Source organism: Paramormyrops kingsleyae, chromosome 9, assembly GCF_048594095.1.
Source record: "Paramormyrops kingsleyae isolate MSU_618 chromosome 9, PKINGS_0.4, whole genome shotgun sequence".
NCBI lineage: Eukaryota > Metazoa > Chordata > Actinopteri > Osteoglossiformes > Mormyridae > Paramormyrops > Paramormyrops kingsleyae.
The window spans coordinates 35,659,804-35,684,347 of record NC_132805.1 but is presented as its reverse complement, the minus strand read 5'-3'; the positions used below and the strand labels follow the sequence as shown (position 1 = coordinate 35,684,347).

At 47.7% G+C, this 24,544-nt stretch overlaps 2 protein-coding genes across 2 annotated transcripts in view; both read left to right on the top strand.

The window, feature by feature from the left end:
- The window catches only part of LOC111844166 (eukaryotic translation initiation factor 3 subunit E-A-like), a 29,307-nt gene extending 27,652 nt beyond the window's left edge, over window positions 1–1,655 (top strand). The window contains exons 12-13 of the mRNA XM_072716917.1: window positions 460–594; window positions 1,514–1,655. Of these exons, the coding sequence (XP_072573018.1) occupies window positions 460–594; window positions 1,514–1,552 (174 nt within the window). The 3' untranslated portion in view covers window positions 1,553–1,655. The remainder of the gene's footprint in view (window positions 1–459; window positions 595–1,513) is intronic.
- Window positions 1,656–5,512: 3,857 nt separating this feature from the next.
- Window positions 5,513–24,544, top strand: part of rspo2 (R-spondin 2) — a 50,746-nt gene continuing 31,714 nt past the window's right edge. Inside the window, exons 1-2 of the mRNA XM_023815137.2 lie at window positions 5,513–5,646; window positions 22,334–22,522. Of these exons, the coding sequence (XP_023670905.1) occupies window positions 5,553–5,646; window positions 22,334–22,522 (283 nt within the window). The 5' untranslated portion in view covers window positions 5,513–5,552. The remainder of the gene's footprint in view (window positions 5,647–22,333; window positions 22,523–24,544) is intronic.

The following is a 24,544-nucleotide window of genomic DNA, read 5'->3' as shown; positions in this document are numbered from 1 at the left end:
GTCATCTGTCATGTACCCAATTATATTTATGATTGTGTGATTGTAGACGTTCTAAGAGTAATCAAGGTGTCTTGTAAACAGTAAGGTGCCGAGTGTCAATAGAGGGTAGCCCTAATGTTTTAACTAATGCTAAGAGTGGCATTAAAAAGGTCTCAAAAGCATTCAGTTCAGTATTCTGATACCTGAAAAACCCTACCAGAGTATGGTCCCTAGGGGGCAGTAGCCTTCAGCAGTGTCCTGAGGGATTAATTCCCAGTGCTACCCAGCCACAGCAAATAATGTTATCAGCTGCCGTGGAGAGGCGGGTGGCTCTCGGGTGGCTCTCGGGTGGCTCTCGGGTGGCTCTCGGGTGGCTCTCGGGTGACTCTCGGGTGACTCTCGGGTGGCACTGGCTGTTGTGTATGTTTGCCTGGATTTCTGAGTTTGGGGTCTCGCCCGTCCTGTCCCACCTTGTTTCAGGGACACGTGGTGATGGGAAACAACGCGGTATCGCCGTACCAGCAGGTCATCGAGAAGACCAAGAGTCTCTCCTTCCGGAGCCAAATGCTGGCTGTGAACATCGAGAAGAAGCTGAGCCACAGTAACAGAAACGAGGTGAGGGGAGGGAATGGTGGACAGTGGACCCGCCCCAGGAAGCTACGTGACGACCCGCATGATTAAAATGCTAGCAATGTCTAGAGGTCCGATATCCGACGGCACTGAGGATGGTTGAAGTACGCGCTGTTCAGACAGCCCCCTGCCGGCTCTGAGGCAGTGCAGTGGCATGACGGACTGAAATGCTTTCATCATTCCGTGCCGTTTGGTCTTCAAAGCGCTAATGACAAGGTGCCTGTCAGTGGAGCTGTAAAAGTCCATAATGCAACAAGTCGGCATTAATTACGCTGGGTCCGGCCCGGCTGGTTAGGACCTGACTCAACACCAGAGCCGGCCCCAGCTCAGAGCCGCGGGTCCACTGCAGATGTCTTACGGGTCCCTTTCATGTTGAAAGTGGCCATGCAGTTTTTAAGGGGGGGTGGTGGTGGTCAGAGGTGGTCCTTGATGTACTGAGGGCCGGTGTGGACATGCCACAGTATGACCCCCCCCCCAACCTTTGAATCTGGCACCCCTCCCCTGCAGAGGCCCATCAGATTCACCCTTAAGTTACAGGTCCCATCTACAGATGCCTGATGGGGGGGGGGGGGGGTAATTTTGAATGTTAAATATCTCCTCTGACTGTATAATTTTGGGTGGATGTCATTTCATGTGTTCAGTTACTTTTTAGTTCTCTGAAGTTGCATGGGAAAAGATCTGTAATGTGGCACAATAAAAGTGTAGGACCTAATTTAGGCATCTGTAAATGTATGTGTATATATAAATACATTTACTCAACTATCCTGATGTTTGAGCTCCCAAAGAGTCCTCATCTTCCTTTTGGAAAAAAATGATGGCTTCTGACATCTGGGTTATCCTCGTGTTGGACCTTGAATTTCCCAATTGTTTTAATTATATATTTTTCTCTTTTTTTATATTTCAGACACCAAACTGGGCTACCCAAGATTCTGGTTTTTATTAAGTAAATGTAGAAGGACCGCCGATTAAATTCCTCTCAAACTGCGTCCTGGAACTGCAAATAAAAATGTATTTTGCAATTTATTAAAGCCTTGTGGTTTAATAAATCCCTGCAGAAGCTTTTTACTGTTGCCTCGTTTCGGGACACTCTCTATGGTAGGTCCGGGCTTCAGTGGTCTCCCTCCCCGTATCTGATGAACTTCTAATGTCTAACCCCGGCTCATGGGCTCGGTGAGCCGCGCCGCTGTTGTGATGCGGCGAATTTATGCCGCGTATTGGTGAATGAATGTTTAGTCTGCCGCTTTTCGCCATGCCGGTGCGTCCGTCCGCGTTGCGATCTTACATTTTCCACGGTGGTTTTTTTATTATTATTATTTTAATTTCCGATACACGGCGCTGAGGTAGCGTTGCTCTTTCTGGAAAGGCGCCCTGCCTGCTCTGCTCGTCACGGAGCCGGCTGACACATTTACGGCGGGCGGAGGTGCGCCATCATCAGCCTTAAAACCCTTAAAAGCCGGACGCCCGGCAGGCTGACGTCACCTCCCTCCCCGTACCGGAGGGCCTGGGGGAGGCTGCTGCAGCGTGGTCAGGAGATCCTTGGCCGCGACACTTTTACAAAAATAAAACCCTGAGTCTTAATTGTCGCATCCGCTTAACAGCGCCTTCGGACGTCGCCTTACTCAGACTGTCGGATCGATGCCAGACTTGTGGCCAGCGGCCTTAACCGCGAAGTCTGTCACAACTATAAAAAATAAATAAATAAACAAGTTAGGGGGAAAAAGGTCAGGGCTGGTTTTGGCACACTTCTTCCTGCCATATTTTCAGCGCCTATAAGGTTGTGGGCTTTAACTGCGCTGCACGCATGCCAGTAAAGAGGAATGCGGCCCGGCTTTGGCAGCCCCTTCAGCGGAGGTGTCCGTGAATAAAACTACCCCCGCCCCCACCTCCGTAGGTGAATGATGGTCCCCTGCTCAAAAGTAATTACACATCTACATGCAGGCTTTGCGTTTGCAAGCCAGATGACATAAAGCGGTGGTTTTTCTGTGTGGACTGGCCCTTGAATACGGTGTTTTCCATTCTCTGTAACGATGACATTGGCAGACTGAACCGAGGAATTAAAGGAAAAAAGTTTTACCTTGGTTTAATTGCTTTTGGGCTACTGTTTTCACCCAAATAAATTGCCTCGACAAATTAAAGTTTCCAAATCGGTTTGTCATAGTTTTTATAAGCCTTAATTTGTCACATTTAGATAATTTTCTCTTAAAATTGACTAGTCATTTGGTTAGAGACGCAAGGTGTTTTTTCAACTAATGTTACTTCCTTTTTAATAATGACATTTATTATTATGCTTCACAATACCAAACGGTGTAAATATCTTTAACTTAAACTCTTGCTATGGACGGCCTATTCCTATCTGGTTAGATTGGTTGAAAATGGCACCTGTCACAGCTGACGGCTTCTTAACGTGGTAGAGAGCAGCGCCTTCCCGTCTAGTTGGTAGCTCTATCGGGTCGTTTAATGTTCACATTGAATTGTGTGCGCTTTGTTTGCTGCTGTTTAGAATAACGCAGAAAATCCCTATGACTGTCCTTTTGATTAACTTTCCGATCTCGGTTGACGCGCATTAAAAAGAAGAAATTAAAAGATTAAGTGCCACACCTAGTGGCTAAAAACGGTAATGCGCTACATACGCCGTCGTAGGTCGATCTGAACCCGAGGCGTTCCCACACTTAACAATTTCCTTTACTTTCAAATAAACAAAACTCCACGAATCGTGTTTCAGAATAATTCATGTAGGCTATTTATTCACTTATATTTTGATTCTTTATTTTACGAAGTACGTCCAATTAAGCCAAACATCTCATTTTCTAGCGCGAGACCTGGGTAGATGAAGACGGCCCGGCGAGAACAGCTTGCGCTCAGCTCCAATTACAGCGCAACATACAAAATACAAGTTATAAATCATAAAACAGCCGGCAATGACATCCTTTGCTTCGCAATAACAGTTCAAGAGTGAAATATAATGAACCCTACCGTGTAGCCTATGCATTATTGTATTGGAGAGAAGGTTTGCACTCTGTGAAGCGTAATGGCAGGTAGCCGTCTCTTAATTACAAAAAAGATACGTGCTTATTAATAACCCTACACGAGGTATATTCTCTTAAACTTCTCAGTGTTTTTTTTCTTTTAAACGCACCGAAATCATTTTGATATGAAGAAATCCACAAATACTGTAAGTTCGTTCAAACTAACGGGTCATTGATCACGACAACACCGCTGGCTTGGTGTTAGTCTGCCATGGATTGATTTAAGTCCTCTTTTTTCCCTATGGTAAGCTGTGATGTAATCCATTTAGTCGAAAGCTTTGGTGTTTAAGCTCTAGTGCCAGATACTCCATAAAGAACAAGAGCCTTTATTCAGGTGCTGCTAGTTAACCTTTGTATAAACACCTCTGACATTAACAACCACGCCCCCTTCGGTTGGATGATGTCTACGCTACAGTGCCATTTGAGCGGTAAAATTGTACATTGTGTATATACACTTTCACATCAAGAATATTAAAGTGCTTGAAAGTTTATTTCCCAGAAGAAATAATGAAGAAAACTCCGACTTTTTAATACGGGGGATTGTAAATAATTCCTGGGATCAAATATCTTTTGAAAATATATTTCTATATGTACAAATCGCAAACTATGATATAAAACCTATCCATATACAAGCGTTTACCCAGTATGGGGTTCAACTGAATTGTTTTTTTATTGGGGGGGTAAAGTGTTGTCCCTTCATCTTTTTACATAGATTGTAATACTTCTCCGTCCAGGGAATGCGCACTATACATTTGCTGTATCAGAACGGCCGCTAGGACCCAGCAGAAGGCGGTTTTCATGTGTACTACAGATGCAGCGAACTAGGCGGCATGTGTCATCTCAAAATCTTAACAAGAAAAAAAAAAAGGCTGACTTTGGCCAAGGGGCTCCTAACTCGGCGAAGGAGTCCCACGGATGGCGGAGTCTCCACGTGACAGGAGCGCCTATATAGAAAAAGCTTCAATGCATTGGGACCAGTAGCGGTACTTAACCTTAACGGGTCGCAGATGCCGACGATTCAGCACTGCTTGATGTTACATCCACACTGAAGATCAGATAAAGGCAGTCTTAACCATAGGCTGTCATGAACTGAGACCTCTTAAATACTGGACGAGATTTGTTTAGAAAATCAAGAGGAGCGCAGGTAGGGTGCAATCATAGTAAAGAGGTTTTTAAGAAGAATTGAAGGTTATCGGGACAGAGCATCGAAGACTGTGAGATGACTTCTCTTATATGAGGGATGCTGAATATCCTGATCCCGCCGTGGGTTTCTGAAGGAACTTAACTTCTTTGACGTGTACATGTCTACCATTCATGCAGGTATGTATCCTGCTTTATAGATTGTTTAATTGTAATGTCGGCATCACTGTGCTGAGGCTCCGACTTATTACCACGTATTACCTTTTGCGAAACAAAACGTCTCAACGCTTTTAGTGCGTTGCAGTTATTGCCATGGCAAGTTTGTTCCCAGCCTAACCCTGGGGAACAAGGCTAATTGAACAACAAAGTAAATTAGTGCTCCTGTTGTGTAACGGAGTACAGTTTCCTCTTCATATTGTAGTGGCGGATTTTAACACAATGATCCTCCGGGGGTCTTTGAAAGCAGCCGTGCATGCGTGCGATGTCGCTCTTATCACAATACCTTTATTACGCCGTGTTTTCTTGCAGCTCCCAAAAAGGATAATTTGGTCTGAGACAGTCCGGACGTGCGAAGCCGACTCCGCCGCCGTTCGTCTAATGTGTGACACGCTGGGATCAAGACTCCTCTCCAAACTTTTAAATTGTTTTTCGGAGCAAGCTGTCCGCCGCAGACACGTTTGAGGGAATAGGTAGCGGCATTGTTATTGGGAAAGCGGCTACCAGGCAGCGGTCCTTCTAATTCAAGTCGGAAGAAGCGCTTTCCATACGGCCGCCCAGATGCAGTTCCGACTGTTCTCCTTTGCCCTTGTCGTCCTGAACTGTATGGAGTACAGTCACTGTCAGTCGCACCGCTGGAAACGAAACAAGCGAGGTCAGTATCAAGATAAAGCGAGTGATGGCTTTTGAGTGTTTCAGTGGACGAGCTGTCACCGTGGTGATGGTTCGTTGTGTTTCACAGACTGGGATCGTGTGATTACTGCCGCGGGACGCCAGTAAGGCTAAGTCATCGGAGACAGTGCCAAACAAGCCCAGATTTCTACTGAGGCTGCTTTTGCAAAGTTGTGATGCTTAGACGTGTAGCACATCCCCAAGCAGACATCATTACCCCGCGGTCAGACAGTGTGGCACACGAAACCATGTGCTCTGCCAGCCTATCATCCAAGCCTAACACAGTCTGCTAACCATCTACTAATTGACAACAATTTTATTCTCCTACTGTTAGAGGCATTACCCGTGTACATGCTGCTTTTGTTTCAGGAGAGCAGAGTAATGAGCCCTTTGTATTTCCAGTCTATATGCAGGCGCAGTTCTGGTAACGGCATTGCTGTAAGAGATACGTCCAAGACTCTATAGTGAAAGCGAAGAAACCTGGGACGATCGATCAGATGTATAAGGAATCGATTCCCTGGTTTCTCGTCTCATCTTTCCGCGGCTGCGTTATTTTAACTAATAATGCATTCGCATTTTTTGCATGCATCACAGCATTTCTTTGACAATGTACAGTGAGGATGCAATACAAAGCCTACGTAATGACCGGGGATGTCGTAAAGCGCACGGCTGCTAGTTTAAAATCAGTCACTTGTCGGGGAAAGTGGTTTTGGGCGAATGGTCAAACCAGGCACGAACCGTTTTCAATTCTACATTTTTAAAATCCATCTAAAATCCATCCGACGACCTGCACAGTTAAGTACAGACATCCAGAATCGCTTTCCAGTTGACCATCAAATACAGCGTCCAGTTTAACCGCATGCCACTTAAATAAGCCTCCCAGCGTCTATGGTGTTTGAGTTTTACTATATTACATCCCAAAGTTTTCCAAATACAAGTGCTTGTTTTGGCTTTTATTTTCACAAGTGCTTTGGGCCCAGCGGCGGTACCCCGTTTACCATGGATGGGAATCCTGACGGACGAGGCTGCCGGGGTTTCTGTGCCTACAAAGGTTGCGCTGTGTCTTTAATTAAATATGGCAGAGCGAAATACAGCGGCCAGGCGGACCCGAACTGAGCTGTTCCGTCTCTCCTGGAGGACGGCTTAAGGAGGAGAGCGGTGGGAGTGATTTAATGAATGGACGTTGAGCTCCCTGTCATATGAATTGGCCTTCTACTAGCGCCTAAGCTGGTTTTAATTGATCTTATATCCACTGATTGATCTTTGAATACGTGGTGCTTGCATAACAATCGCCCCTCTTGAATCAGGCGGATTTAACTCATAGGTAAATACTAGAAGTCTGAATGAAAGGAACCGGCATGTAGCCTTATCGCATGTAAATTTATTGCATTTCTTTAAGAGAAAAAGTGAGAGGCAACTGGTTTTCGCTGCAGTAAGAGCTCTTCAGTCTAAGATGTGTTAGGTTGCGTTCAGACTGGAGTGTTATGACTTAATCACGGTAAAAACAATAATACATAAATAAAAACAAACATTTAGATTAAAAACGGTAGCTTAGCCGTTGTGGTACTGGGTAAACGATGTAGTTCTGAAATCTTTAGAAGTTCAATGTCTTATAAAGTGCAACACAGTCCAAATATTTAATGGTGTGCTTAACATAGCAGGGAATCCAGCGGCATGTTTCCCACCGCCCATCTGCAAATCATCGGGCAGTCAGCGGGACCCTGGCGGAGCGCCGTGTTTCTCAGCCGCTCTCTCTATGTCCCCACATTTGTTATTAACGGGACCAAACGCGGAGCGGCTTCCGAAGTGTCTGTGTAATTTTTATAAAGTCCTAGCTTGAGGGTTTTTAAGGGGGGTCCGGGGTAATTTATATCAAGGCAACCCGAACGCTCAGCTGGTAAATAGTTTACGATCTACGCACAATGTTTTAAGGTGTTTTTACGCTTGTAATTGAATGCTTATACTGGAGGGAAGTGTCTACGCCTGAAGACAGGTAGTCTGAAGTGCGCTCGTAGGACTCCTGCCTTATCCTTGCAAAAAAAACCTCCCGCGTTAAGTTACCGATGCAGAGGCTGTAATATCGTGTCATTTTTGCCCTTAAGTTAGATCTTAATACTAACTTGCAATACCAGACGTCTATGCGTGGCATTAGAGAGTTAGAGAGCTTGCCATAAGAACTACGTCACGAGTATGTCACGTTTGTATATATAAATACCAGCGAAACAGCTTAAGGCTTTGAGTCAGATTGCTGGGTTATAACAAACATCCAAAGGGTAGCAGCTAGGGTCGCGATCGGCCTTACAGATCGATTCTGTTTCAGAGGGACCGGCGTCTCGGGTGTCCTTACGGAGAAGGATCGACCGTGTTCTGCCACTTCCCGCCAGTGCCTGCCGATTGGCCCAGACCTCTGCACCACTGTCACACAAACAGAGGAAAAATATATATAAAAAATACATATTAAATTTACACCTCCTTACCAAGATCCCCGTCCTGTCCGGTCTCATCTGATGGACCCAGCGGTGATATCATTTTTGAACCCTGAGGTATAGCTTTCATTTATTTTTTTCTCTTTGGTTAATGATAACACCTGCTGACAGCATTAAAATAGAATGAGCGCGGGACCAAGGAAAACAGCTAGAGGCTTAAAAATATTTTTCTCACTTAACCTCCGTATTTTCACAGAGATCGATAGATAAGGCTGGCAGGCAGGAAACTCGCGAATATAAGTTCCCCTATATAATCAAATTAATGCGGTTCAAATAACCAAGCATAGAACATTTTTTGTGCTTAAAGTTGGTGTTTGCGCCGTTCTTTTTCATGATTTCGTGACGTACGTGACTGGGTCAAATTCGTTTGTTTCGCTTTAAATATTCAGTTATGTCGGTAGCCTGGTTTCTTTGCGACGCTCACACGCCGGTGGGGCTGTTTTTTTTTAATGGTTATTATCTGGTCCGGTTATCCGAGCCCGTCAGACTGTGTAATGTGTGCCATGCGTTCACCAGTGTGGAAAACCACTTCTCTGGGATTTTCCTTCTTATTGGGACTGCTTTTTTTCTGATTTTATGGGGACTCCCCAATGTCTGTGCTGTGCTTCGCCATCAGTAAGATAGTAGAGGCAGGAATCTGCTTGATGCTGGATCCAGACCCAGCGTGGGGTGATGGGATAGAGGTAAGTCCCATGCTTCTGTAGCCCCTCCTCTAATGATATTAAAACGACAGCCACCGCTAACCTGAGTGCGCACAACACAAAATCAGTTGCATAGGGGCAACATACTAATACCTATGCATAATGTCATAGCTGTGACACGCTGGGGCGGCAGGTAATGTAGTGGTTAAGGAACTGTATGCCTGTTTAAAATGTCGTATTGGTGACTGCCGTCAACGAGAAGCTTAGCTGAATTTCTATTTTTTAATAGACTGAATTCTAGTTTTTGAGCTGTAAGCAAAGCTGTTAGTGTTTATTAGGTAAAATAAATCGGGAAAGCCTTCTGACTCAGTGCTTTTGTCAGGCACGCCCTCTGGCTGGCTTCCAGTGAAGCTGGATTTATATGGCAGAATACTGTTGGTGCGTATGAACAAATCCCACCCCTAGTCCCACCCACTGGCTATAAAGTAAACCTGCTCCTGTAGTTCTTGTAGCACATAGATGGAGTTTGGTGTCCTTCCTTTGAGCTGGTCCCCCTGCGGAGCTGCAGGGTTATAGGCTGTGAGTGTCAGTGTTGGAATGTGACGCTCAGGCAGAGCAGAGGTCTGAGTCGCAGGTTCGGAAGACATGAGAGGAGCCTGAGGGGGGCGTGACCTCTAGGTCCTGAATCTCTAGCACTCTGCGTGGTTCCAGCTGTTTTTGGTGCATGTGTGTGAGGCTGACTGCTGGCTTCGGCCAGATGTGCCCAGTCGCTGCCAGAAGGGGAGTGTGCTTATTGCACCCCCCCCCCAGAAAAAAAAAACTGTGAATTTCGGTCTGCCGGGTTCCTCCCCAATTTGCTGAGCCCCTCAGCCAATGTGGGAGCTCAACTACCTCAAAGAGCAACCCCCCCATCTCCATCTCAAAGGGATGTGGAGTGTGAGGTGGAGGAAGCCATGCTTAGGTAGATCAGCCACAGCGCGAGGTGACAGGGGGAGCTCAGAGGGAGCAGCGTCACCTGAGGAGTATGAAACCCCCAAGGTCCTGACCTGCTCTGGCTCTCAGCGCAAAGAAAACGACCACCCTCCCCCCCCCCCCCCCCCCCAAGAGCTTCTTCCGCGTGCCTGTGTTTCTGACATCAACCCCCCACCACCACCACTACCTCCATTAAAATTAGCAAACAAAAAGTAAGTAGCACAGCCAGAGCTCTGATGGGACGTAGGTTGAGTATCTCTCTTGGGGGGCGCATCTCGGTCGCCAAGGTAACCCCAGGGGGGTGACCCGCAGCTTTCTCACTGGCATCTGATCCCTTAATATAATCAAATGTTTGTCCATTGGGAGGGGATGTCTGATGATGTAGCAAGGTGGCCGACGTGTCGTAACCTCCGAGCTTCCCACGGCAGAATCGGAAGCGTTATTAATAAAGTCGCAGACATCGTGACGACGGCGGTGGCCCCCAGCTAGCTGTGAAATCGCCGCGGCGCGCGCGGATGTTGAGCCCACTAGGGCTTCCCCCTGTCGCCGAACACAATAGCTCGCGCGCTGCTGTGTTCAGTGCCTCGAGACTGAAATGCAGCGACCGCGCGCAGCCACTAATTGACAATGGGGGGCTTTTCCCCGAGTGGAACAGGATTCCCGTTATGTGCTAAGATAAGCGGCTGGATTCTTCACGTTCGGATTTCATTCGGTCTCTCCGACGACAGAAACCCCGTTGTTTATCCTGAGAAGCGGGGATTCTTTCGCAGAGACGCCTGACACTGTATGAAATTTCAGGCTATTTTAATTTCTCACGTCTCTGCAGAGTCTTGCATTGTTCCTCTGACTTTATTATTTATTTATTTACTTTTTTTTTTTTTTAGTTTTTACGCCTCCTTAAATCTTTCTAAGGGTACACTTGGGATCGTCTCTTCACCGAACCATTAACACCGCAGCGTTCCGTCCGCTGACGCTCCTAAACTCCCAACGCCTTCTCATTCTCCCATTTTGGGGCCGCGTTCTTTTCCCCGCCAATAAAAAGTACGTTTTTTTTTGCAATTGAAAATAAAATTAATTAAAATAAATAAATATTGTAATACGGCCGGTATTTCCCTGTGGCGCTTGGGAAATCACGGGAAAACGTGCCAGCGTGCCACCTGGAGCGTGTGCGGGCTCTGGAAGAGGGACGTATCGCCCGATGACGAACATGCTCTTAAACACTCGCAGCTTAATTCGTTTTCTTATAAAGCTGCAGAGCTGGCGAGGCCGCTGTCCTTAATTTGGTCGGATTGTCCAGTTTATTGAGCGGCAAATGCTGGATTTAATGATTAATATAAAGACGGTGTTAAGTAATTCTAGATAATACCAGATGGGGGGGTGTTCCTCATTGTGACATTTCCAGCCCCAGTCCCCAGGTAACGGGCTGTATGTTCCCAGCCCACCCCCCGTAGCTCCCTTCGTTGGTAGGTACCCTCCTGAAAAAGGAGGGAATTTCCAGCCTGGATCATTCCGGATCATTCGGCTTCCTATAAATGTTTTGCAGGTCTCCAAGGCTATGGATGCAAAATATTGCAGCAGGGGTGCTAAGGGGTGCATTTGGCATGTTCCGATTAGGGGTCTGTGTCTGTCTAGTTCGTACAGGTACGCACAGAACCCTCCAGCCATTTTACAGACCACTTCCCGCTGCATTCTGAGTCCACCTCTGTGCACCGGTGGTTCAGAGGACAGGCGCCATACCTCATGGCGGGGAGGTCGGGATTTGTGGAAGCAGATATCTGGAGTTCTGCCATAGCATTAGGGATAAAGGCATAGCGTGGGAGTGTGTGTTTGCATGTGGTGGTGTGTGTCGGAGATCGATGGGGAAGTCAGTAGTTTTCCAGTGTATATTTTTTCTTGGGTCAGCAGGTTATGTGGGGGTTGTGCACAGACCTGCCATGTAAAAGTCGCCAGGGCTGGAAGGGTGCTGCTGTTGTACCTTTGAGGGAGGTGTCGAGCTGAAGTTGAGTATGTAACTAGCCGTCTTATTTGAAGTGTCATCACACAGCATAAGCCCACGAGTGTTGAGTTAATAGACACAGCCCCCCCTCGACAGTCTAGACCCGCATTGGTGTTTGTTTGTATTTTTTCCCCCTATTTACTCTCCCCACCACAGCACCCCCACCCTGCCTTAATTCCTGCAGACGGATGAGTTGCTTCTATCAAAACAGGACAGGCAATGTGAGGGGAGCAAAATGGTGACAGTGTAGCACCTATCTGATCCGATTCATCTGTGATTTCCATACCAATCTCCCTGCCCCCTCCCCGAGTGGCCCCAGGAGGGGGGAGGGGATGTTGAGCATGTTTCCAATCAGAACAGGGGGTGGTTGTAATTAGCTTGGCCTGGTCCTCAGCGCTCAGTTTGCTGTCTTTCACGCGACTCTGACAGAGCTGGGGAGAAGTTCGCGCCTGGGAGGGCCTGGCCTGGTCACCAGGGGTCACTCGGGGTCACCGGGAGCTGACTCCGTGCTCTAGCCCCTCACGGGGTGAGCAGGGTGTTGAGAGCAAATGAGGTAACAGTGAATGTCCATGATGTTTTGCCAGACACCACATGGTCTGGAGGACGGGGCCTTTGGTAGAAAATAAATGCAGCGGCTTACAGGCCACAGAGGGCACCTCTCATCCTCGACTGGAGCCACGCAACGTCACCTTTTAACTTTCAGGACCAGCATGTGATGGCCTGCTCATCAAAACTGGCGGGAAAGCAGACTCGTGTACAGCGGTGGCCCATGGGAGTGCGGTAAACAGATTGGGTTGAGCCGCAGTGCCTCACACGGCCTGTGGGGGCATCACACTCTGTTGCGCTCAGTTTGTATGTTCCGTGAGCATGCAGGTTTTGTGAACTCAGCAGTAGATCTGGATAGTTGTGTTTATCGTGCGACGCGATGGAGTGCAGATCTGGAAAGAAAAATGGGGGGGGAAACGCAAAATCCATTAACATTTTTCAAATTCTTTTATTCTCCTGGCAATTATATACTTGTGTTGCAACCTAGCTAACTTTTCTTAAACTTAGTATTGTTTTATCTTAACTTGGGGTCAGTTTTTTTTAATTTTCTGGAGCCCTCAGTCTTTCCCAATATAAACAACTGTCATTATCCCTGAGGATGATGAGTAATATGTGTGGCAGGGGGTCGTGTGTAGTTTGCGTGTTTATGGGTTGATGGTGCCACAACACACTGCATTGTGATGAAAAATAGCTTAGCGGTTTGCAAGGACGGCACACTCACATGTGCTGCATTTGCTGGCTTCGTTTGTTATCTTTGAAAACAGCCCACACAGCGCTGAGAATTGGGCGGGGAGGACAAAAGACAGAAGCAATAACAGTCAAATGTCTTCGGCCTTAACTTAATGGCAGTGACTTACTCTGGCTGTTTAGCACTGTGATGCATCACGGAAACGGGGTATTACCATATTCATGAAGTTTACGGGCAGGTTTATAAAAAGCCCTACATAAAAAAGAAATATAGTTTTTCATGTAGTTTCAAAAATCAAAACATACACACACACAGGTGAGATCAAGCCTGCAGCTCACACTGCAGAGTCTGCTGGTGTCACTGAGGTCACATTTTGCTGTTGATGTGTTTGCATGTTTACCTGGGGAGAGGAACCGGAGTAGGCCTCCTGAAGATAAACGCTTTCCAAAGTCCCTGTATACTTACACCTTACACCTGAGGTGATGTTTCCTCCTGCCTACAGTTTCTACTCTTCCACTGAGATTCAGCCTCTCAGTACTGTGTCACTGCCCAGTTTCCTAAACACACACACTATGGTTCCCACAGTTACCTTCCACCTTGATTTCAATGTTCATGTCATCTCCCATGATGCTCTGTTTCCACTTCAAGAATAACAGACTCGGACCCACAACGTTTTAGGCAATATTGTGTTTTTTTATAAAAATATATCATCCTCTTGCAGTAGCAATGTTTTTAACTGGAGTTTCCAAACCCTCATCCATTACTCAGTTACACTGTCTCTCTAAATGTGAAAAATACAATTGCAGTTCATCTTATTATATTGTGCATAATCACCTGATAGATATTGGCCTGTGGGAGCCAAAGCCTGCATCCTGTGTGCTGCAGGAGGGTGAATAGAGTATCCACACTTGAAAGTCCTTCAGAAGGTCTCTGGTGGAGTTTGGGAGTGATCTCTGTCTGATGCAGTTTGGTGCTTCTGATTCCATACTCCAGTGTGTCTGTACATTCCCAGACAGATGGAGAAGTCCGTCATATGAGGGCAGTCAACGTGCCCCGATTCATTCCAGCTCTTCGTCTGAGCTGATTCGTGGTGATGGTACCACTCTGCTCTTTTAGCAGTTTTCCACTTCGGAGATTGTATCTGTGAATTCTGTCTGCAGCCCTTCAGCGACGTGTGAGAGGGAATGACACTCACCATTAATGGCTGTTTAATTCTTGTCTGCTTTTTATTTGTTTGTGGTGTCCAGTGTGAGCACCCTGCACTGCAGGAAATGTCCATACTTACTGTTGCTTCAGTCTTAATCCAGTGAGCGGTCATTCAGGCTGATTCGCTCGTGAGATGGAACGAAGTTTCAACAGCGACTTCTGCTAGTGTCAATCGGATCTGCAACAGGCTGAGCACGTAGTATGTTAATGTTATTTAACAGAGGTCAGGTGGGTGCTGATATCAGCCATTTTTTAGCACATGGCTGCCCATATAGGATTCCAGTCCTCGTCTGATTTCAAATCTTTAATAACAGTATAGTATAGTAACCCTTCCTCACACGTTAACTCAGCGTCTGAGATTTCATAATTGTGCTTAACGGAAAATGATCTTTTTTCAGTGGGATATTATGACAGGTCACACGCTAACCCATGACTTGCTTTGTACTGCTAATTTGGGTTCTTTGGAGGCTGTATTTGGAGTTTATCTGATGCCAACAGACAGCAGTTGCCACTACGAGGTTCTCGGCAGGACACAGAAGCAGGGGGATGGTGACCGTGGTCTGAACCCTTTTGAGGTACGGCAGCCGAAAATGCGTTGCCTGAATATGAAAATTACATGTTTTCGCAGAAGAAAAATCCCTTGTTGTTGAGGAATAGACCGCGCTGTCAGAGTTAGTTATATCTGTTGCCATTTTGTGAATCTGAAATCACGTGTTTATTGAAGAGCCCTAAAGTTGTGGACTTGTGCGTGTGACCTCTATGGGCGTCAGATGGGTGACAAACGAGCATTTTTCCACGTAGGTAAAGCAAAGTGCTTATTTAAGCCCCCGTGTCACGGAGACATCTGTCCCGTGTTGCCGCAGGTTCGACCCTCTCCTCCATGTTTGGCGAGGGGAGGCAGCCACCTAAATAAACAGAGCCATAACATGCCCCTCCCTCAGCTGCTGAGTTGTTGGGGAGTGACGCCCCCAGGCCCCGCCCCCTCTGAGAGGGGAGGGGGACACTCTGCTCGTCTTTGATGTGCCGGTTCTGCTCCGGCCACGTGTGAAAAGCGGAGTGTTGCCCCCCCACCCACCTCCCCCGGTGTGTGTTCCACTTTTGACCCCCGGTACAGCTTCAGATCTTGCAGTATTGGGGGGGGTCCTTGTTAAAGGGTTAATGAAGTGCGACCGTGCCTTGCAGCCAAGGTGCACGCGGATGGGGGAAGCTGATTGGCTTAGCAAAAGGGCAGTTTGAGGATGGAGAAAGATGGGATTCAGTCTAGGGAATACTACCGGACCACTGACTTCAGAACACGCCTGGGATTTTTCCAGAGATATTTCCTGGGTTTGTATGGGGGGCCAGGGCAGGATACTGGTGTGAGATGTATGCAGTGTGGAAGAAGAAAATTCCCAAAACATACCTTTGCTCAGACGCTATTGGATACCCCCCCACCCTGGAATCCTTGTCCGGGCAGCCGGCCCCACTCATTCGGGGAATGCGGCTGACTGAATTGCTCATTGGACTCGGAGCAAATCGAGCTACAGGTGCGAAAATTAGGTGTGAGATTTATGTGTGATAAATTGGCAACAGGTGTGCTAATCCTGAGCCGCTCTCTTCCTACTCGCTCTCGGTAAGCGAGTCGGAAATAGTTTGCGAGTTACTGGCAAGGGAGCATCAACATTAAAGCCATGTGGGCTATAAAAAGCATTGCTGTGAGAAATAAAATGATGCTTTATTCACACAAATGCATTGGAATATGTTTTTTTTTTGCATATGCTATCTTGCTCTCATTTGGGACACACTTACACATTCGAGCACAAAGCCTGAGGCCCAAGTACAGAGTAGGACGCTTTATCCAGTGCATCATGGGGGTCAAAGGCCTTGCTTAAGGTAGGTGTGAGTGTCTTGCCAAGCCCAGGGTTCAAACCCATGACCTTTTGATCACAGGTACAGAGGTCTAACCCCCGGGGCCACATGCACAGCCCTCAGCACCAGGACTTTGAATCGCAGGTTTCCTCCAGAAACATGAAGCTGTTCCTGTGACATCCTTGAGTCAGCGACTGCCTGCTATGATCCAGAACCCCACCCTGCAAAAGCGGACTTCAATGCAATGAAAATGCCCCCAACATTTGTTAGTTGAGATTGCTTGTGCCAATGAGCATGGGAGTGATGTCATCATAATGCTGTGAGGGATGGTGGTCGTTCTTTTCCAGCCGCGTTAGAAGGAGCTAAAGGACCTGCAGCACGTTAAAGATCAGACCTGCTGCTTAGGGGTGGGACACTGCTTAGCAATCCTGGTTAAACTGGTTAGGCTGATTAGGTTGTGGTCACTCAGTCCCCGTCACTCGGCAGTGATTCTGTAATTTGTGTCGTCCACACGTGGCCAGCAGGCGATGGTGGGTTAGCTGGGGGTGTAGCGTTTCTGCGTCTGACCCCGTGACCCTAAAACGGGGGTGGGAATAGGGGGGCTGCGGCCGTGGTGACCCCTGCTGTCGTGCGATGGACTCCAGCTGAAGGTGTCCAGCTGTTTAAACGGGCAAGTGTGTGAAATGGTAAAGGTGCGCGGATTAAAGGGTCTCGCAAGGAAATAAATCTTAACAATTAAAGGGGGGGGGCTGAAGGCTTTTTTTGCTTTTGCATGAAACAAAGAGTTTGTCTTTAGCTCTATTCTCCAGATGCGGCCCATTGTTATGAGTATGGCCCCATATTGGCCATAAAATTCACACGGACCAGCATTCCTCTGCGGGGGCTTGGACGACCCTCAGCTGAGCGCCGCAGAAACACGCCAAAGAATCACGTTAAGCAATCGCGAGCATTGGCGGGCAGGCCCCCCCAAACTCGGCGTGGCTGCTCCGCGGGAGCCCCCGTCCGCATGGCTTTTGGGAAATTGCGTCTTGCTGGCACAGTCCCATCTCCGCAGCGTGGAATCGTCATGTCACATCTGCCGCTTTAGCGTGGAGGCGGTCTGCCGTGCCGGCCACAGGGAGCAGGGATACAGTTGGGTGATACAACTGAAACAGCAATTCCAGAAACAAACAGGTCGCAAAAAAAAAACAAGAAACCTCGTCCAATAGTAGGTGCTCTTGCGCAACGGGTGGAAACACCTGCTGCCATGGCGACATAAAACGCATGCGCACGTGCATCCACAGCGCCTCCCGCTGGACACGACTGTCAAGCGCGCCCATGTGAAATGCACAGGCTTTGCAAATATTTTCCTCCAGCTCCCCACGGCCGCTGACCGTGTCTCCTTCCCTCCCACCGCCACAATTCCTTGCTTCTTTAGGAAAACCATCACTTCCTTTCTTAAGTCTAACAGAAGTCGAACACAACAAAGCCGGCTTTTCCCCCTCGGATTTTACTGGCCCTTTTAAAGAACATGAATGAAGATATCAGTGCCCAACATCTGTCTTTGCAGTAGGATTGGGCCTGGCATGCTTACTGCATTCGCAAATAAATATGCTTGTACATACAGATGCTGCAAAAGTCATTAAAAGGCAGTGGGATTATCTTAAAGTATAAACACGTGTATACGGTAGGGTTTGTAAACATAAACCGAAAAGAATACATATGTCCTAATTCTGATCATTTCCAGCTGTGAGATCTCAGAAGCACAAATGTTCAGAACTTTCGATGCGTGTTTCTCACCCGTCTCCATCTTACAGGAGAGTGTCAAATAAAACTGTTTGGCTAAGCGGAGGCTGGATTTTCCCCATAACTTTTGCCTTCACTCTTCTAAGTAGAAGTTTTTTCCGGGCCACTAAACACAGGGACCCGCAGAAGCTCACGGTTCCTGCTATAAAGCGAATTATGTCGCCCACGCAATCAGACAGGCTGTACCAGGGCTTTCCAGGACTTCGCTGTAGGGCACCACAGCAGAGCCCATCAATGCGCATGAACCTGCAGACCTTGGCTCTGGAGTCTACTTCCTGAGCCATCGCCCTACGTTTGTGGGTCTTCACGTCAGCATTGGGCTCGGATCTCGATTGTAAGCTAAGACACGGGTCCCACCTCCTCTACAATCTGATTGGTTATCTGTCTGGATCTTTCTTTTGTTGTTCTGCCCTCAGAAAATCTCCCATGAGCGTCATTATCACGGCCTCGTCATCGTGGCAAATATGTAAAACCTGGGAGTGGACCTGTGTAAATCTCTGTGTTTGTCTGGGCATGATGAACACCATAGCATCATATCAGTATCTTCTATAGCAGATCTTCTCAATATATTAATCCCAACACAACGGCGCTTCTGAGCAAAATCTGGTGGAAAACTTTCTGGGGCCACATTGGGTCTGTGTGCAGTGATCCAGCTCCCTGCTGCCCTTGTTCTCGCGTGACCATCATAGCTTCTCCTTGGGGCTGTAGCGTGACATGCGTTCCGCATGCAGCTGGACCGTGTGGCTTCGGCTGGCAAAGTCGTGGTTTTCCTCCTGTCTTTCAGGCGGCACATTCCTGTGGACGGCATATATTTCGTTTCCATCGGTTCAGGCACCTGCCGGTGACCGATTCGTGACTCAATGGCGTCTTTGTCACGTTCCTGGGCTTTTCCTTGGGAATTCCTTCTCCAGGCCTGACCCAGACGAAGAAAAAAAATCCCAAATAACGGTTTCCTTATGATCTCGTGTTTCCCCTCATTTTTGCAGATTTAATTCTAGGACGTGCCGCCCCCCACGGCAGACGCAAATAGTGAAAAGGAGCACACTTCCCGCGAAGCCAGATGCACCATCCCCGTGTGCCACGACATTAACCCCAGCTAACGTCCTTTACGAGGGCAGTCAGCAGACGAGAGCGGCTGCACAGTTTAAAGGCAATTCAGTCTGACAGCGACACTCTCCAGCTAAGCTTGATCTGAAACAGTTAAAGGCGGATGGACCCCCCAGTCCTGCATCCTGGTCTCTAGGCCTTGTCACGTTAGCGGGGGGGGGGGGGGTCTTGTGGGTGGGCCGCATTTTGCATCGGCCAGAGTGTGCCGGAAACACCATTGTGGCCCGTGAATGGCGGAGACTCCCGACGATCGACCACATGAGTGAGCCGTCCACTGGGGAGCGTTGTTGAAATGTGGGACACCCACGCTCGGACCAATCAGATTGGATGACAGGATAAAGGCCCACTTGTTTTATTGGTGATTGCTTAAAGGGACAGCGTTCACGGATGTTTGGCTGTTGAACTGCGTGGTTTGGACGGAGATGCCTCTGTGATGTTTCTTGGCTTTCTGTTCGTCAGAGGACCCGCCCCCCCCGCCTGTTAGCATAAACTGCTCAGCATTGTGGTTATTCTGTAAACATGCTGAGCTCCAGTGCATGCAGGACGAGATGGCATGCAGTGGTCCCCCACTAGGTCAGCGCTGTGTACATATAGTGAATTAACAGCTCTGTCATCAAAAAGTCCTTTCCAGTCAGTTGGGGCTGGGGACAAACCCTGGGAACCAATGACAGACAGACAATTACCCGCCATCTCTGTCTCTCAGCAGCCATTGGGTGACACACACAGGAGTTTCAAAGTCTGCCCCCCTCACCCCACCCCAACCGTGTCGCTCCACTGCTCTCACGCAACACCCCGCGGTCTGCTTCCTGCCCCTCCCCGAACGCTACGGTGTTACACGCCTTCAACACATCCCCACTTTCAGCAGTCCCTGCCAGTGTTTGGAAATCCTGCGTGAAACGAGAACAGAAACAGTAAAATACAGCCACCAAATATGTTTTACGGCATGTTCTGTAGACGAAAAACAAACCTCCATTAAAAGCCCAATAAAAAAAAATAAACATTTTTTTTTTCATTATTTCTAGATATTTTTTGCACCGAAACAGCTGCCATTTTTCTTTAACGGTGTTTAAAGACGGTGGTGCAGAGGCGGGACGGAGCTCGACGGTGTGTCTTCAGTGTCAGCTTACTGTAAACAAAGCCTGCATCAGACTCGTCATTTCCTTAACACACAACAAAGAGGATTATTATTGAAGCCCCATTGCAGTGCAATATAAGACCACTGTGAGTAGTACTCCAGTCACCTGATGTTTCAGATCAAAGGCAGAGCAGCTGACTCGGCCTGTGTCGGCTTTAACGCTGACAAGCAGTGGAAACTCCCAGCGAGGGAGGGCACAAACCAGGGTGCCAAGGGCCACAAACCTGGGTGCCAAGGGCCACAAACCTGGGTGCCGGGGGCCACAAACCTGGGCACCGGGGGCCTCAAACCTGGGTGCCAGGGGCCATGCTGGCGGTGTCAGCTAAGCAGCCGGCACGTGGCGGCCAGTCTGTGTTATCGGAAAAAAGCAGAGACTCCCCGCAGCTGAGAAGCAGGTACAGAGAGCGCTGGGCGGGTGCCGGGACTCCGACCAGGAAGCCACGGCGCCACACGGAAAGGCGGGCCGGAAAGGCGGGGTGGAAAAGCGGGCCGAGGACCGAGGCCTTGGAGTTCCGTGATCCCACGGCAGTTTTAATTAGTGCCTAAATAATTACCAAAATAAAGTAATTAAGCGTGCAGATCAGGGTGGCAATGTACAGGAAGCCGTAAGACTGGGGCCTCTCTGGTGAACAGATTCCCAGTCAGAACTCCTCACTGGGGATGGGGGGGCTCACCAGCTATAAGACAGCCTGAGGTATTTGTCCCACACATGTGGACTTGTTCACGGTGGTCCTTGTCTAAGTGACTGAAGTTTGTTTGGCACAGTTAATCGAGGTCACACCGTTAAGCAGTACTGCCTGTGTGCGATATCAGCTCGCGCTATCGGGCTTTTTTTTAAATTGACCTGTTCCCTTTTACTCTGCGTAAATACAGTTAATCGTGACATTATTACGTAACTCGCATAATTCTTTCATGGTGCTTTAAGATCGCGTCACCCGCAGTCATAATTACGAAATGATTAGAGAAACTCGATACGTCTAACCGCGGTGAAGAGCAAGTTCACTCTCCGCCTGAGTTCCTACTGAGCTATTTTATTAAGCATTGTGGTAGGTCGTCTTGTGAGTGCTGTTATTTTATCTCTACTCTTGATATTTAAAACTTGGCTCCAGTCAATAGCCATTTTTTTTTGTTCCCCAGTCACCCGAACAAATTTTCTGTAAAAATGAAGGCATGTGAACCGGTCTGTTACTGGTTCCAGCCCAAAACAATTCGCCGTTAGATCACTGTGGTTTTAAATTTTTTTGTCGACTGTCTCAAAACAACAACCAAGAATAACCAACTGAGTTGCATAAAGAATGGCAAGGAATGAGGTATTCGTATTAAAAAGGAAATTTATTGAAATATATGGGTGACCCGACTTTGTCTCCTTGGCCTTCGTAAATTAGCGAAACCTGCATAATTCTCTGATCCATCTGTAACTGTTTTTGGTTTTTATTTTTTCGGAAGGTTTATCCGGGGCTGTTTTGTGTTGAATTGTCTGGCTGTCTTGAATTTGCCCCTGTTAGCATTATTATGGCGCTAAGTAAACATATCTGCAGTGGGAATGAGCCCTCGCATTGTGCGGACGGCCAACAGCATCAGCAGATCTAGCCGTCAGAGTCGAACATAAATAGACATTCAGCAGCAGCTGGACGTGAGGTCGGGACGTGTTTCTAGTCTGAAAGTATTTTTCTCTGTTCTGTAGTGTCTTGATATGATAAAAGAGGCACTCTATCAAAATAATAAACAATTTTGGCAAACAATATAACTCTTTTTGGTTGTGGCTGCAGGGAATGATCAAGCTGGACTTGAACTAGATTTTAGGTTAGTTCCTATTTAGTATTGTTTAGATATTTTGTCTTGATGTGGTCTTTAGGCCTCCTGAGTGGTTCATTTGGCTAAGACTCTCTTCCTGAGGAGATGCTAAATTGTGCTCAGCTAAGAACATGCTAAGTTATGCATCAGATCATAGTTTGGCTCCCATTTCCTGACGAATTTTGATCCCCCCTGGTAGCAAAACAGAAATTGTACCTGTTCTGCAGAGGGAGGGATTCATCAGCCAGGGGATCCTCAACTGGGGTGTTTGTCCAGCTGGCAGAGAGCTCTGCTGCACCATGTGACATAGCATATGATGAGAGAGGCGTTATTAGGGGGGTCATGTTCGGTCCTGTCGTCCGCCGTCTTTCGTTAGAGCATGTATGCTTAATGCTAACTGCTAACACTGCTCGGAAATCAGAGGGAGAATGATGTATCATGATTTGTCCCCACTTTTTCTTTCCAGCTAGCTATGGCGCGTACCCCATCTGCAAAGGCTGCTCCGTCTGCTCCAAGGACAATGGCTGCCTCACCTGTCAACCCAAGCTGTTCCTCTTCCTGCGGAGAGAGGGCATGAGGCAGTACGGGGAGTGTCTTCATGCCTGCCCAGCTGGCTACTACGGCCTGCGGGCCCCCGACTTCAACATCTGCTCCAGTAGGTCCTGCTCTGCATGTGCTGTTCCGCTCAGCGTTTACCAGTTTATTTGGGAGTTTTACCAGGGTTCCCAACTTGGCTTGGGCTGTGTGTCATCTCGTTGCAGGTTCGTAACTACTGTGCCACCCGCTGTCCTTTATTATGGACTGCATGTGCACATCCGTGCCTGCAGGGAATGTTGGGATGGGGGGGGGGGGCAGGGGTACAGCCACCGAATATGTTTGCGAGCAAATTCCTTGTCTCGGTTTTCGCCGGTTCAGCTGGATGAGGTGCCCGCGACAACCTGCAAAAGCCCTGAAACTGGTGTTATGAGTTCCTCAGATTAAACAAATCAAAGACCTAAGTAGAGTATAATAGATTCAAGACGTCCGAGTCGAGCTAAACTTTGATCTAATTTGAATGCTGCCGTCGTACTGAGTTCACTGGAAGTCAAAACCCATTTCACATATTTGCAGTCTTCCGTTTCAGTGAAATATGTTTCATCGAATTGCATTCATTAGCGTAAGGCGTAGTTTAGCCAACGCTAAGTATGATAGAGCATTTATCCAATGTGTAACAGCAGTTAACCAAAACTAATTGTGAGGCAGTTAGATGCAGTCAATGCTAAGTGTGAAGCAGTGGTTAGCCAGAGCTAATTGCGAGGCAGAGGTTAGCCCATGTTAGGAGGGATGAAGTGTGAGGTACCCGTTTTCCAGTGCTAAGTCAGTGCTGAATGTGAGGCAGCAGTTAATAAGTGTGAGGTACCCGTTTTCCAGTGCTAAGTCAGTGCTGAATGTGAGGCAGCAGTTAATAAGTGTGAGGTACCCGTTTTCCAGTGCTAAGTCAGTGCTGAATGTGAGGCAGCAGTTAATAAGTGTGAGGTACCCGTTTTCCAGTGCTAAGTCAGTGCTGAATGTGAGGCAGCAGTTAATAAGTGTGAGGTACCCGTTTTCCAGTGCTAAGTCAGTGCTGAATGTGAGGCAGCAGTTAATAAGTGTGAGGTACCCGTTTTCCAGTGCTAAGTCAGTGCTGAATGTGAGGTAGCAGTTAATAAGTGTGAGGTACCCGTTTTCCAGTGCTAAGTCAGTGCTGAATGTGAGGTAGCAGTTAATAAGTGTGAGGTACCCGTTTTCCAGTGCTAAGTCAGTGCTGAATGTGAGGCAGCAGTTAATAAGTGTGAGGTACCCGTTTTCCAGTGCTAAGTCAGTGCTGAATGTGAGGCAGCAGTTAATAAGTGTGAGGTACCCGTTTTCCAGTGCTAAGTCAGTGCTGAATGTGAGGTAGCAGTTAATAAGTGTGAGGTACCCGTTTTCCAGTGCTAAGTCAGTGCTGAATGTGAGGCAGCAGTTAATAAGTGTGAGGTACCCGTTTTCCAGTGCTAAGTCAGTGCTGAATGTGAGGTAGCAGTTAATAAGTGTGAGGTACCCGTTTTCCAGTGCTAAGTCAGTGCTGAATGTGAGGTAGCAGTTAATAAGTGTGAGGTACCCGTTTTCCAGTGCTAAGTCAGTGCTGAATGTGAGGTAGCAGTTAATAAGTGTGAGGTACCCGTTTTCCAGTGCTAAGTCAGTGCTGAATGTGAGGTAGCAGTTAATAAGTGTGAGGTACCCGTTTTCCAGTGCTACGTCAGTGCTGAATGTGAGGAAGCAGTTAGGAACTGCTGACCGTGAAAGAAAACGCGTCACATTATGACTGAACACTTGCAATGACATACAGCAGCAAACTATTTTATTTAGAGACTTTTAACAACCATGTATGTGTTTATTCCTTAAAGATTAATGTTATTCAATTAGGTGGCTGTAAACGGCTGCACACGCACTGCATGCCCTTGACATGGCGCGTTGTAAAGCTTCACAGAAAGCCTGAGGTGCAGGCCGTGTGTAAGGCGCGGAAACGGAGCCTCATCCCCCATGCGAGAGCCAGCTCTTGACAGACACTGTTGACACACGGTCGCCACACTGCACCCCCCCCCACCCACATGAATACTCTTGAGGCTCGGGTCAATGGCCCAGACGGGCTCCAGGCACCCGAGAAAAAAGAGTGTTC